A 13,727-nucleotide genomic window follows, 5' to 3' on the forward strand; every position below is an offset into this window, starting at 1 on the left:
ATTGTTAAAATGTCATTGAAGTGGCTATGAAATAAAACTTGCAGGAATACGAGAACCTAAGCTCATATGGATTTATTGTAATTTATTTGACTATAGCTCTTGTTGGGTCAGCCACTTCTGAATAGAACTTCGCCCAACAATTTAACAACTTGATGAGATGCGTTCATCTCAATTTGCCGTTAAGTCAAATATATATAGATATATATATTCTAATGCGGAAATTTTATTGTCCATGTGCGTGTTGGCTGTAATTAGCAGCGACTTCCACTCTTTAGGAGTTCCACATGTTGCGACAAATCCATCGATGCTGGCCTTAGAGTCAAGAGCATGTCGAGAAGTGATAAGCTGAGAATCTTTCTATATTAACTGTCAGCTGACTGACAGACTGAGAACAGCCGCAGCAACTGTAAATTAGATATGAATACAGCATTTAGAAATGGAAATTGTCACGAATTGCTGCGCACAGGTGACCAAGCGAGCGAGGAAGCATGCGAGCGAGACAATGTATGTGTGTGTGTCTCTGTGTGCGTGTGAGCGTGTCATGTAGTAGCAGTCAGTTAGCCCACCCCACCAGGCACCCGCCCACGCGCCTAGCCCCACTCAAATGTCCAAAGTGTATCTAATAAGTAGCGCACCCATAGATAATAAAAACGATACAATGCGATCAAAAGTAAACAGTCGAACAAAGTCGAAATTGGCGTACAAAAGCGAACATCAAATCTACAAATTCATGACTTTGATATACCTCGTAAAAAACAGATATAAGTGCTGTATGTTAAAAATATGTTCGTGACAGAATAAACGCTCACTATTCAATTTCATTCTTCCTAAATATGCATACATAGAATATTTTATGGGTCTATGAAAATAAAATGAAGATTTGCTTGTATCCCTATGAAATTTAGTTTTAAAAAAAAATATATTAAGATATATGTACATACATACATTGTTGTCTAATGAATAGATTTTTATTGAAATTTATATATTTATTCAGATTTTGTTTTATTTTATTATTATATAAATTATATTTTAATTAATATTTTATAATTTTTTTCAAAAGTGGGTTTATCTAAATTTTAAATATATTCTTTTAATAAATATTAAGAAATTATATATTATTATTTTTCTTCTTATTATTAGTTTTAGTTATGAATTATTTTTTAAATATGTATTATGAAATATTGTATATAGTAAATTTCTAAAATTTATTAAAATTCATAAAATAGTATTATTGTTTATTTTAAAAATTCATTTATAGTTAAAAACCTGTCAACCCTTTTCGTTCATCTCTCCTAGAGGGTACAAATAGCAGGGCATAAAAACGGAAGCTAGCCGAAATTGAAGCAACTGTCGACAGCCACAGCGATACAGAGAAAATGAACGAGAGACGATACAAGCGAACAACAATTAAAGCGTGACACAGTGAAAAAGCTAGACAAAAGGAGGCAAAAGCTAAATGCGTTCAATAGATAACTGCGAAGCAGCTCACAGATGGCCGCACCGAATAGCAATTGAACGAATCGAACAGTGTCTCAATGGCCGTACGCAAGTAAGTGGGTCTCCACAGACCCCAAACCTCAGACGCCCAGCCGCAAAGTAAAAGTCGACGGCGTCTACAACCTCGCCCTCGCCCCAAATTGTGGCGCTTGAAATGGACTCGCCTCGAAAATGTCAGAGATGCCGAAATCCGATATTGCCATGAATAATACACCATATATGCATGTGTGTATATATGTCGGCCTTTGCCTAATCCAGATGCACTACTTCAGCTTGCCGCCTGTGTTTCTTGATTGAAAAATTGCCCAGCCAATGGCTACTAAAATTCCATTTGAAATTAACTTTACGTTAAATGGAGCTGTTGAAGATATGTTTGTGTGTGTGTGTGAGTGTGTAATAGGAGCAATTACTTGAATAGAAATATGTTTGAGCTGAGGCATCAAGGAATTCCATTCACTTAAATAGCTAAAGGTAGAATGGAACTCTATTAATTTGTTAGTCTTTGTAAAATAAATGTCTTGAATATAAGGAATTTTAATATGAGAAATATATATATAAATATATGTCTGTTTAGCACAAAAATCATTTATTAAATTAATTTTTTTAATAATTTCATTTATATATTTTTCTATAATTTCAAAGAGCCAAGACTCGATAATTTCATAGAAGTAACTATCCGAATATATATAAAAATATATATATTAAACAAATGCTCCCTTGTGTATACTTAATACCATGTAAGAAATTTCTTCCCCTTATATATACATTTATTATGCATGTGCCTCTCTACAAATTGTAATTTCTATTAATCAATCAAAATGTTCGTAAAATGGTTTAGATTGCTGAGCCGAGTAAATGAGTGTTTGCCCAAATTGTTGCTATAAGCGCTTAATTCACAGGAATTAAGAGACGATAACCCAACTCAAATCTGACTGATGTTCCACCATACGAATCCAACGCCCCGACATGACGTGGAACCCCATACGATCGACATTGAACAATGGAAACTCTTGTGAGATTTTTATCAACCCAAAAATTATGATTTGTTGTGCATAATTGAATCAATTAAGTGATGGACGAGAAAGCCCAAAAAGATATTATTAACTTGGGAAATTTAAGAAGTTCTTAACTGAGAAAATACCCTATATGAGAAGACTAAAAAAATATTTAGAAGAAAATACTCTATGAGAAGACAAAGAATACTAATATAATATATAATGTGACTTGGGGCATTAATATAGATATACTAGAATCTCTAGACTAAGAAAATGCCCTGTAAATAAAAAGTAATATGAGAAATAGAGCCAAAAATATTTGAACAACTTCCCTATACCTAGATATATTATGATACTTGAAAAGTTAAGTGTAAATGTGCTGCGCAGTATAGTCGTGTATACCCCAATGTCTTTTTGAGTGCATAAGCAACATAATTAATGCATTCAAACAAATTCGTGCAACAACATGCGTTGTAAATGGAATTGTGAAGAATGCTCTGCAGAGATTCAACATTGCCAGAGAGAGAGAGAGAGAGAGAGAGAGAGAGAGAGAGAGAGAGAGATGTAAATAAGTATGAGTGGCATCAAATGCAGTTCATAAATAAGGGCGTGCAGCAGCATAGAGCATAGAGCACAGTAGCTGGGGCATGTCAAGTACTTCTGTGGCAGTAGCTAGACGTAATTGAAAGCTTTCAAGCTGCTGCAATTGATGGGGCGTGGGGCGTGTGAGGGGTGTGGGGCATAGGGCTGCGCCTGCGCCTTGCAAAGCACTGACGCACTTGCATATGGATCGATGTCAATCGACTGCCATTAGAGCCACTTAACAGCAGCAATGCGGCTCAAATTGATTTTAAATGCCAGGCAATAAACGAGAAGAAAAGAAAAAGTTCTGCTGCATCTTGAGATTGTTGGCTGAAGTTCACATGCAAAAGGCTTTGGGCTCACGCCCAGCTCACGATTTACTGAGCGGAAGTCAGTCGCAGCTAAGGAATGCCAAAGACGCCAGCCCCAACTATATTCAGGCATTTCCCTACTCTTTTCGCATTGCATTCATGTGGGAGACAAAGTAAATTAGCAGCTGCCACAAAAGTCATAATTGAAGACGCTGGCAAAGTTGGCAAGAAGAATGAATCGTATCACAGCTCTCTCTCTCTCTCTCTCTTTGTCTCTGTTGCAACGGCGCATGTCGCAGTTCATTTGCAACAAATGTTGCATGCACAGCCTGAGACGAATTTTCACTTGATTTATGCATGTGCATTTTGTGTCGCTCTTCTTGTGTTGCCACAATTTTCCCCGATTTATGATCAAATCTGAAATGAAATTCATTTTACAAACTTGCTGCCCATAAACATCATTGCCATGTGCAACATGTTCGCCATGCAGGAAGTCAGAGCGCCCTGTGGCCGAACGCTCGAATGTTGTTGAACCTCTGCTTGGGTGCTGCAACAGTTTTATTGTCAACGCGGTCCATTGCCAAGATGTCAATCAAAGCAACTGGAGCATGAGCAACAGCCCACCCGACAGGGCACAGGCATTCCAGAGAACGATAAAACATATGTGCATAGACTATTTAGTATATATAAGCTAGATATATTTATATTGATCCAGGGTATGGATGGAATTCGGTTAGCCTGCTGCAACTTGAGCAACAAAAGTGCTGCCACAATTGATGGATGCGAAAAGGAAACGTTAAAGAAATCAATCTGTCGTTGGAGTGGTTGAGCGACCGGTTTACAATGGGAGAGAGGGAGAGAGAGAGAGAGATGGAGTGGGAGAGAGGCACCCCAAGTAGACCCCAAACGCGTGCTATTGTCGCTGGCCCAGCATCAATCGCTTTCCCATTCACAATCACTTCAATCTTGTGGCCTCTGCCCGCACCCTCCTCGCCAAGCTTCCCACAGCTGCCAAATGCATTCAATCACTTTATTTGTTGCATCTCCAGCGGCAGCATCCTCTTCATCTTGTTGCCCAACTGAGAAGAAATATGTATTTTATTTACTTTGCACTTATGACCCCCATGCCGGCGCTCGCTGTCGCCGATCGGGTTAAGTGAATCTGATACGAAGACTCTCCAAACGACTCTGCATTTGCATCTCATCTCATCTCGCTTTCGAGCTGTTGCTGCTGCTGTTGCTGCTGCTGTTGCCTTTCATTTCCCGTCGTCTCTCGTCTTCCGTTGAGTGTGCTTGGCCGGCAGCCACACAGAAATGTCATTGCAACGACAAACATAACTTGCGATCTCCCTCTGTCTCTCTCTCTCCCTCGCTCTCTGTTTCTCAGACTCTCTCCCACCCTCTTCTTGACCATCGCCCGCTGCAGCTGCACATTACTTTAGATGCAAACACTGATGGATTGTGTCCCTGGCCCCAAAGATCTCCATGCTTATGTGTATCCACATAGCCAGTAGCTAAATCATCTGATGTGCGCTAAGCACAGTGATTTGGGGAAAAAATATATGAGACACAATTCAAAAATATTTTAAAATTAAATTGGGTATTTTATATAGCTTTATATAAAATTATATTTAATTATTTTAAGAAATTTAAAAAATGCTTAAACATATTATTTAAATATATTTATTTATATATAAATTTATAAAATTAATTTTAAAAAGTTTTTATTATTTTCATTTTTATTTTATAAAATTATTTAAATAAATATTAAAAAAGTTCAATTAAAAAAGTTTAAAATAAAAAAAAAGATAAATTAATAATAATCGTATATATATTTATTTTATTATTTGTATACGATTATTAATATTTTTACTATTATTTGAAACTTTTTTTTATTATTTATATAAGAATTTTACAATATATATTTTTTTTTATTATTTTAAACGTTTTTTTTTATAAAACTTTTTTATTATAATTTTTCTTTTTATTCTAAAAACATTAATTTAAAAATTTTTCAAAATATTTATTTTTGTATATACTTAAAAAAAAAATAAAATAAAATAAAAAATACTTTGCAAGTTTATAAAAAATTTATATGTTGTATTCCATATTTCCTTTGACATTGAGCCACTGTGCAACGCCGAGTCGTTGGAGTTTGACACCGATTGAATGACAACAGCAACAACAACAACAACAGCAACTATGTGCGGTACTTGCAGATGCATCTACAGCCGCGAGTATCTGTGTGAATACATGTTTGTGTGCTGGTAACTGTATGAGTGTATGTGTAGTCTTTTGTGCTACGGGCTGCCTTGTCGCAGATCTTTAATTGCAGAATTGTGTTTCGCTGCCAGCGCCTCAGCCGCACATAGATGAGGATGGATGCGCATTGTGGCAGCGCGACGCGCTGGTATTACCCATCTCCGGGCCGATCTTGGTGATTAATTGACGTTGGTGTCGCGTGAGCTGCGCGGGTTTATTAAAAGGATTACAAGATGTGAATGTGCGACGGCGACGGCGACGGCGACGGACTCCACTCGAGTCGCAATTCCATAAATGCCAGCATAGACCGATGCAGCCAGTCGTAATAAGATTAATTACGAACGCCGCAGCAAAGAGTCGCAACGCAAACACAAGCACACACACTCACACACACTTATAATAAGGCACAATATTTTGACATGACAATTAGAAACTTGAAGTCTTCCATTGTCATTTCAAGTGTCTGCATTAATTTGAAAGCTCTAAGTTCTTTAATAATATTCATAAGGCACAAATACTTTTTGGACAATGCCCCCTGAGACCGTTTAGCTGTAATCCTGGCCAGACCTGGCCATTTGCATATATTTAGCCTTTGTATCCCTTTGACACGCGAGGCTCTGCAGGATAAGTGTCATCAGGGGCGCAAATAATTGACTTTTAATAGAGGGTCGGGCCCGAGCAGCGTTACGCCAATTAGTGGAGAGTGTCATTAAGGGTCGCTTAAACATATTTTCGGTGGAAATATGAGGGATATACTCCCAGCTGGATATAACTGTTATATATGAGATATATATATACGCCTAAACGATTCATTTGCTTCAGTGGCAAAAAGTGAAATTCGCAAATGTTTCGTTAAAACATGCAATTTTTTTTCTGGCTTTAATGAACTTTACTTCAGTTTTGTTTGCCAATGCCAATGACGATGATGATGATGATGATGTCATCGCCCAAGACAACCGTACGAAAGCGCAAAGCATCCAATAAATCACAACCCGATCGCACAGTTTATGCTCATGCTCATGCCCCACTCGTGACAGCTGGATACCCAACTATGGCGGAGGCTGTGGATGTGGATGTGGCTGCTGCTGCTGCTGCGGCTGCGGCTGCGGCTGCACGCCAAACACCCGAGACAACGAAGTGGAGCAGCTGCCAGAGATTAGTCAGTTTCAGTGACTGGCAGCACTGGCGGGACTCTTGGCGCACTTCAACTCTCTCGGGAGCCCGCGCAAGCTGCTCAACTGGTTTGCGCGACTGCACCAAGAGAATAAAGGGGGGAGAGACGTGCACGGAGATCAAGGTGAAACACTCGAAACACTCGGCTCAGAATTCATTATGTTAGCCAACTAATTGCTTAGAGCTTATATATATGTATACATATATATAGAACTGACTGCGGCGCATATCGATTTCAAATGCAAATCACAAATGATCATTAAATCTCAATAGTTATTTAGCTAAGCTTTAGTTATTAGACTAACGAGACAAAAGCTTTACCCACTGACTAATGCCTGCCAAAGTGATGTTCATTTAATATAGGCAAGGATTGGTATATGTATAAAGCTATACTCCCCATACTAAACTCACTAACCAATATGCCAGATTCGTTTCATTGAATGTCTACAAAAATATATATTGATTGATTAACTGTGCTAGTGATCGACACACATACAATAAAAAGTCTCACACATACATACATATATACCTCATATACCTAAAGCTTAGCCGAGTGAGAGCCGACAATGCTAAAAAAAAAAAAAAAAAAAAACAAAAACAAAAGTATAATTTATAATAATAATTGTTCATTGAGCTTGAACTTTCGCACATATTGAAGCGCTCACGTTTAATGAACGCTAATACATAATAAAAACAACAAACTGAGAATCGAGTAGAAAGACCATCATTATCTTGCGTAATGCAAGCTTAACGGTTACCAGCTTAGAGGTCACTCACAGATACAAAACCAAAAACTTCTTGCCAAGAACACGCCACAATGAAACCGCAAAATTTATGAAACACTCTGAAAACGCAGAGGTCTTAACCCTCATGCTTTCCGCAGAGTCGAATCTTGTTTCCCAGCTGCGATTATTCATGCTCAACAGAAGCAGAAGAGCTGCGTTGCAATTTCCAATTTGCTGGAGGTTAAGAAAGCGAAAACCAAAAAGACATTAGCAAAATAGGTAAGTAAAATTTCCAACTGGCTAACAGGAAATGCTTCAACTTACCAATTCTCTCAGCAGATTGAAGGCATTTCCTGAAGATTTTCTTGGAGCTACCAAAAAAAAATAAATAAAAACCGAAAAACAGGTTTTGTTTTCTCTCAGTTGGTTCTCTAATGCTCACGCCGGAACTTCATTAAAACCTAATAATGTTTATTTAGTAACACCTTAGCAGCTAATTTGTTTAGTCCCCCGAAGCATGTGCACTTAAGGCGATAAATGCGCTTTGCGCCTGTTCCAATCGAAAAGCCAGCTTAAAGCTTTATGATTGTTATGCGTGTGCTGTCACAGATATACATAGGCATATATGTACATGTGTATGAACATACATAGGTAGATACATGCTGCATGACTCACGGTCACGCTTAAGAAAGGTAAAACGAGGCATACGAAGAGAAAATACCCAAAATGACGAAGTGCACATTCATGAATTTTGAAATGGGCCGCCAGAGAATCAGAGAACCAGAAAAAAAACAGACAAAAACAAAAAAAAAACTGCTGGCTTAACTGTGAGCGTGACTGGATTCCAAAAATTGTTTCGTATTGCTGTTGTTGTTTTTTCTGTTGTTGTCTGTTGACTGTTATGTGATCAGTGACTCTTTGGCTTCAATGATTCGCGCCAGAGTGCTGAAAAGTGCTAAAAAGTACTTTATGTGACATGTTTAAAGTTGAATTTGTGTTTGCATAGATTAGCAAGCTTTCTTTTGGCCGTTGACAAATGTTTTAGATATCACTTCTCACTTGGCGTTTATTCATTGGCAGTCAGTTATTTTGCTAACCACACAATTGCCAGTTTCTCATCTGTACATTAATAACTTAAAACACGAAAGAGCTTTTAACCATTTGAGAGTTTTTCTTTTGTTTAACTCGCTCTTCACTGCTTCTCCTCCGCCTCTGTGGTCCAGTTCCGGGGACGATCGGCCATAAGAGTGTAATCGTTCTTGGCAATGTTTACGCCACCGTATTGATGCGTGGGCGAATCGGGGAAGAATTCCCAGCCCTGTTCAATCGACATCTTCTTGATGACGCCGGCAATGCCTAGAAGTAAAATGAAGTATTACGATACAAAGCGTTTAATATAAATATTGCAACGTTGTATTTAACGTAATGTTAACGTTATATTTAAGATAATGTAAGATTATATATCAAATAGCGTCTAATAAACATATTCAAATTACGTAACACTATATCCAAATGACGTAACGGTCAATTCAGATCCAGATGGCGTAACGTTATATCCAAGTAACGTACACTATATCTGAATAGCGAAACGCCATATTTGAATAACGTAACGCCATATCTGAATAACAGTAACGTTATATCCAAATAACGTAACGCCAAATCTGAATAACGTAACGACATATCTGAATAACTTAACGTCATATCCAAATACCGCAATGTTATATCCAGATATAGTAACGTTATATCCAAATACCACAATGTTATATCCATATGGAGTAACGTTATATCCAAACAACGTAACGCCATATTTGAATAACGGTAACGTCATATCCAAATAACGTAACGTCATATCCAAATAACGTAACGTCAAATCTGTATAACGTAACGTCATATCTGAATAACGTAACGTCATATCCAAATACCGCAATGTTATATCCATATGGAGTAACGTTATATCCAAACAACGTAACGCCATATCTGAACAACATAACATTATATCCAAATAACGTAACGCTATATCGGAATAACGTAACGCCATATCCAAATAACGTAACGCCAAATCGTTAACGTTAACGTTTGATAAAATGTTAATGTACGGCCAACGTCGTTACGTATACTCCTTACCGAGAAACAGGCCAGTCACAAGGCCAGCCACATGGTTATGTTTCCATGCACCAAAGACACCACCAGCAGCAAAGCCTCCGATCAGATAATTTAGTCTAGAAATAATGGTGATCAATTAATAAACAACATTCCGATGCATGGCTACTTAACTCACTTATCATCCTTTCCGCGAATATTTGTGGCAGCAAGCGTAGTTACCGTAAATGCTGTAGCCATGCCCATCAGTGGACCCGTATTGTAGGCGAAGCGTCCCAGTGTGGGTATGTAGCCCTGCGGCTTGGTGAGAGTTAACACGTCAAATGTTGACCACGCCAAACCGGCGGCAATGGCGTATCTGTTTGTGGCCACAATCTTTCCAAAGGCATCTTCGCCATCGGGATAGTCGTAGTATTTCGAACGTAAGATCGACATATTTGCCTAGATGCAAAATAAATGTATGTAAATAATAATCGCATATGTGTGCCAACGATGTTGTCCACGGTTCTAGCATTAGCCAAGAGTTTTTATATTGAGGTTTGGACATCGCGATTTAGCTTAAATATTGATCCACAGATTTTTTATTTTGCTGGACTATTTTTTGAACGATTTATGCTTTAAAGCTTAATTTACTAACCTGCCGAATTTACGTAATTATTTCTGAACGAAGAATTATTTGACAAAACAGCTGTAGATCAGTGTGTACTTATTATAAAAAAGGTTAAATACGAAAATACCAAAAAATACAAATGGTAACAATATAAATCCCCGAATATTAAGAAATTTTGATAATGTGTTTACTTTTTATTTCGATATCGATTGAACAAGTATTAGATTTTTAATTTTTTTACATATTAAAGAAATAGCACACTTTTTCTTACAGTTCCAAAACGAGCATAACATTAATGGAATGAAATCAGATAAATCGATAAATTTGTAGAGCTGCCGCCAATTTAAAGTAATTGTTAGAAACTAAATATTATGGAATATAGATTTAAATAGAATATATTAAATGGAAACTATAATGCATAATCTTTCGAATGTATATTAAATTAAGTCACTAACCAAACAGTAATTAAATGCAACTTAAAATCGATATCAATATTATTTATTCGATTGTCTGAACAAATATTTACTTCTCTCCAAAACTTGACGATAGTCTACAAATATTTGCATCTGTTAGTCTATATTTACTTTTCAAATATTTGAAAAGTTACTGAAATAAATTTAATTTTTTCGCCAACCTATATTTAACCAATAATTTATTCAATATCCGCAACAAAGTTGGATTTTCTTTATCAGCACTAAACTAAGAATTTATATCCAATTATTCTGCAGCGCCGTAAGCCGGCTATAAATATAACTGGTATGTTAAAATTACATTTTAGATATGTTTACTAACATAAGCTCTTCCTGTTAACAGCAGCTAGAATTTGTATCTAAATTTATATCTAATATACCTTATGGAAGTTGTCTGTCTGAAGACAATATTAACAACGGAAATGCTTGTTTAAATGAATTAAGAAGACGAAGACGAGACAAGACAAAAAACAGATGAGCTCATTACAATTGAACTGCACTTAAACAGCTTAAACAATTTTATTAATTACAATTTATGACTTGAATTTATCTACAAATAATAATTTAGGCAATGGCAACGCTTTGGGTCTTTTACATAGTTGTATGTACGTGCCAGCGCGAGCTTTGTTATATTTTGTGCAATGATCAAATAAATTAAAAATGAGCTACAAACTAAACAATTAGCACGTACAAAACAAATTGCAATTTGATGAGAATTTTTTGTTATTTTTTGGGTGTACAATGGGACGACGCTTCACATGTTTGCCCTCTCGATTGCTTAGCTATTTGGACTTCTTGGACTCCACTGGCGGCTGCTTTTCGACAGACTGCTTGTAGAGCTGATTTAATCCAAAGCAAGCTCTCACATTATCGCTGGAGAAGAAAAACTTTTGCAATTTTCCCTTGGCATCGCCGCAAGGACGACGATCCACCTCCTTGCCCTGCTGGAAGAGTATCACAGTGGGCAACTGTTTCGAGAAGCTGCTGTCCGAGATGTGATACTTGGCCGCTACGTCAGGGAAGCGTCCAATATCGATTTTGCCAAATTTCAATAAATTCGCATTATATTCCGCCGACAATTCAGCAAAGATCGGTGCAAAATTTACGCAGCTCGGATTCCAAACAGTGTAGAAGCATATTAACCAGCTAACCTTCTTATCCCTTACCAGCTCCTCCTCAAAGGTTTTGGCATTACGGAAATAGGTTATGTGCTCTGGGCCACTATATGATGGCTCCGGCAGCAGCATTCCAACGAGCACGCATATCAGCAGAAAGCCCAAGCCATAGCGAAAATCTGCATAGGCCCATAAAATCATATTCGCGACTTTTGTGTAGAGAAACGACGAGGTCAAATAGTTGATCATGGTGACACTGCCCGTTTTTCGTGAGCGTATCATCACAACAATCATCAGAAAGAAGAGTATTTCCACTTCACGGCTATCCATGTCGCAGACGTCCTCCTCCTGGTTTGCATTCTGGAAAAGGCGCGTGCAAATCACTTTCGTCTTCTTTGACACCAGATACGAAACGGCCAGCAGTATATTAACCCAGTAGTAAGGTTTTGCCAGCACTTTCAGCTCCTTTTTCCATGACATCGTTTAGTAATGTGTCGTTTTTCTATCTGGGTCACCTTTTTAATTAACAACTTCCCGTATTTTATTTTTTTGTTGTTAGCTAATTTCGGCGACGAACAACCTGAACGATATTCAGCTACTCTATTAGTACTGCTATGCGCGTAACAGAATTCTGCTAAGTCAAAAAGTGCCAGCAGCTGCTGCTCAATAAGCACTGTTATAAAATTGCAAGAGACCAACAGCTGTCATTAAACAGTGCTGTAAGTGTAATCAAAAGCCGAACCCGTTACACTTAAAAATAAATTCAAATATATTGTTTAGTGGAATTATTGGAAACATTTGTCTAAATAGAAGTTAATCTCATGTGTTTCTTTCTCTCGTCTTATTTTGCAGACATAAGGTCAATATGCCGCAGCTGCTGCTAGACTAGCCGAATTCTGTTCACCTTAATTCTGCCACCTTAATACGAAACATTTCAAATTGAATATAAACTACTTCAAATGTAATTTCAAGGGCCAGGTTAATTAATATATTTTTATTTGTTTACATGTCTTTCAAACAAACAATTAATCTGATATACTATATTTTGATTGTAGAGCAATTATAATGTCTTTTGATAGCCTTGCACACTACAAGACCCGCCTAATCTATCATTCAGCATGTGTTGTTCGTATAATTCTATACACATATATATAGGCTGTACTCTAATCAGGATTAATAATCATTCTACGTGACTGCGGACGCTCGTGGCTAGACAAGCAATTAAGTGTCACAATTTTGGGCAACCTCCTTTATTTTTTGTATATTTTGTTTATTACTTTTTTGCAAACAAACTTTGCTGATTGCAGGCGGGAAATGATGCATGCATTTTAGCTATAGTCAGCAAATCGCTCGTCACAGACTTGCACATCTGACTTAAGTGTATTTTTACAATTATCATTTATAATGCTCTCAATAAAATATTGCAAATATAGTACATACAAAGCATTTCCATGAGCCTGGCAACAGCGCAACGAACAATGTAATCAACTTTTAATATAATTATTACAAAAAAGAAAATTGTGTCACAGGGATATTTAAGAATATTTAAGTAATTATAGAGAATTTAAATCGGAATCGTAATATAAAGCAATATAATTTTGTTTTTTTACTTTAAATATATTTTTTTTTACATTATAAACAATCACACAGCTGGTAAACAACTACTAAATAAACAAAACAAAAAAGTCAATATATATTAGTAAGGTCAGTAAATGCATCAGCAGGCATATATGTATGTATATAGCTATATACATATGTCTATATGTCTGATCTGATTTTTTACTTGAGTACAGATAGACTCGAACCGGTTAAAATCGGTTCTGTTGTCGACTTCCCATGGACCGACTTAAGATAGAGCTGTCCATGGGCTACGTTCATGGCCAAGCG

General features: G+C 37.0%; 2 protein-coding genes across 2 annotated transcripts; both read right to left on the bottom strand.

The window, feature by feature from the left end:
• Nucleotides 1-8,584: 8,584 nt before the first annotated feature.
• ND-B14.7 (NADH dehydrogenase (ubiquinone) B14.7 subunit) lies at nt 8,585-10,439 on the bottom strand. The gene is made up of 4 exons (XM_018013337.2): nt 10,283-10,439; nt 9,824-10,086; nt 9,670-9,764; nt 8,585-8,901 (listed from the first exon to the last, which is right to left on the bottom strand). Exons 2-4 carry the CDS (start codon nt 10,078-10,080, stop codon nt 8,738-8,740), a joined length of 516 nt encoding a protein of 171 aa, XP_017868826.1. The 5' UTR covers nt 10,081-10,086; nt 10,283-10,439; the 3' UTR covers nt 8,585-8,737.
• A 769-nt stretch (nt 10,440-11,208) lies between these two features.
• LOC108617573 (thioredoxin-related transmembrane protein 2 homolog) lies at nt 11,209-12,653 on the bottom strand. Its single transcript, XM_018013395.2, has one exon. It carries the CDS (start codon nt 12,318-12,320, stop codon nt 11,508-11,510), a length of 813 nt encoding a protein of 270 aa, XP_017868884.1. The 5' UTR covers nt 12,321-12,653; the 3' UTR covers nt 11,209-11,507.
• Nucleotides 12,654-13,727: the final 1,074 nt, after the last annotated feature.

The sequence above is a fragment of the Drosophila arizonae genome, chromosome 5 (assembly GCF_054131065.1).
Source record: "Drosophila arizonae isolate 15081-1271.41 chromosome 5, UAZ_ARI_1.0, whole genome shotgun sequence".
In the NCBI taxonomy this organism is placed as follows: Eukaryota; Metazoa; Arthropoda; class Insecta; order Diptera; family Drosophilidae; genus Drosophila; species Drosophila arizonae.

Coding starts and splice junctions, on each gene's coding strand:
- ND-B14.7 (XM_018013337.2), bottom strand. CDS start 10,080: ATGTCGATCTTACGTTCGAAATACTACGACTATCCCGATGGCGAAGAT. Junction 9,765..9,823: donor ATTCGCGGAAAGGATGATAA/GTGAGTTAAGTA, acceptor CATTATTTCTAG/ACTAAATTATCTGATCGGAG. Junction 8,902..9,669: donor TGTGACTGGCCTGTTTCTCG/GTAAGGAGTATA, acceptor TTTTACTTCTAG/GCATTGCCGGCGTCATCAAG.
- LOC108617573 (XM_018013395.2), bottom strand. CDS start 12,320: ATGTCATGGAAAAAGGAGCTGAAAGTGCTGGCAAAACCTTACTACTGG.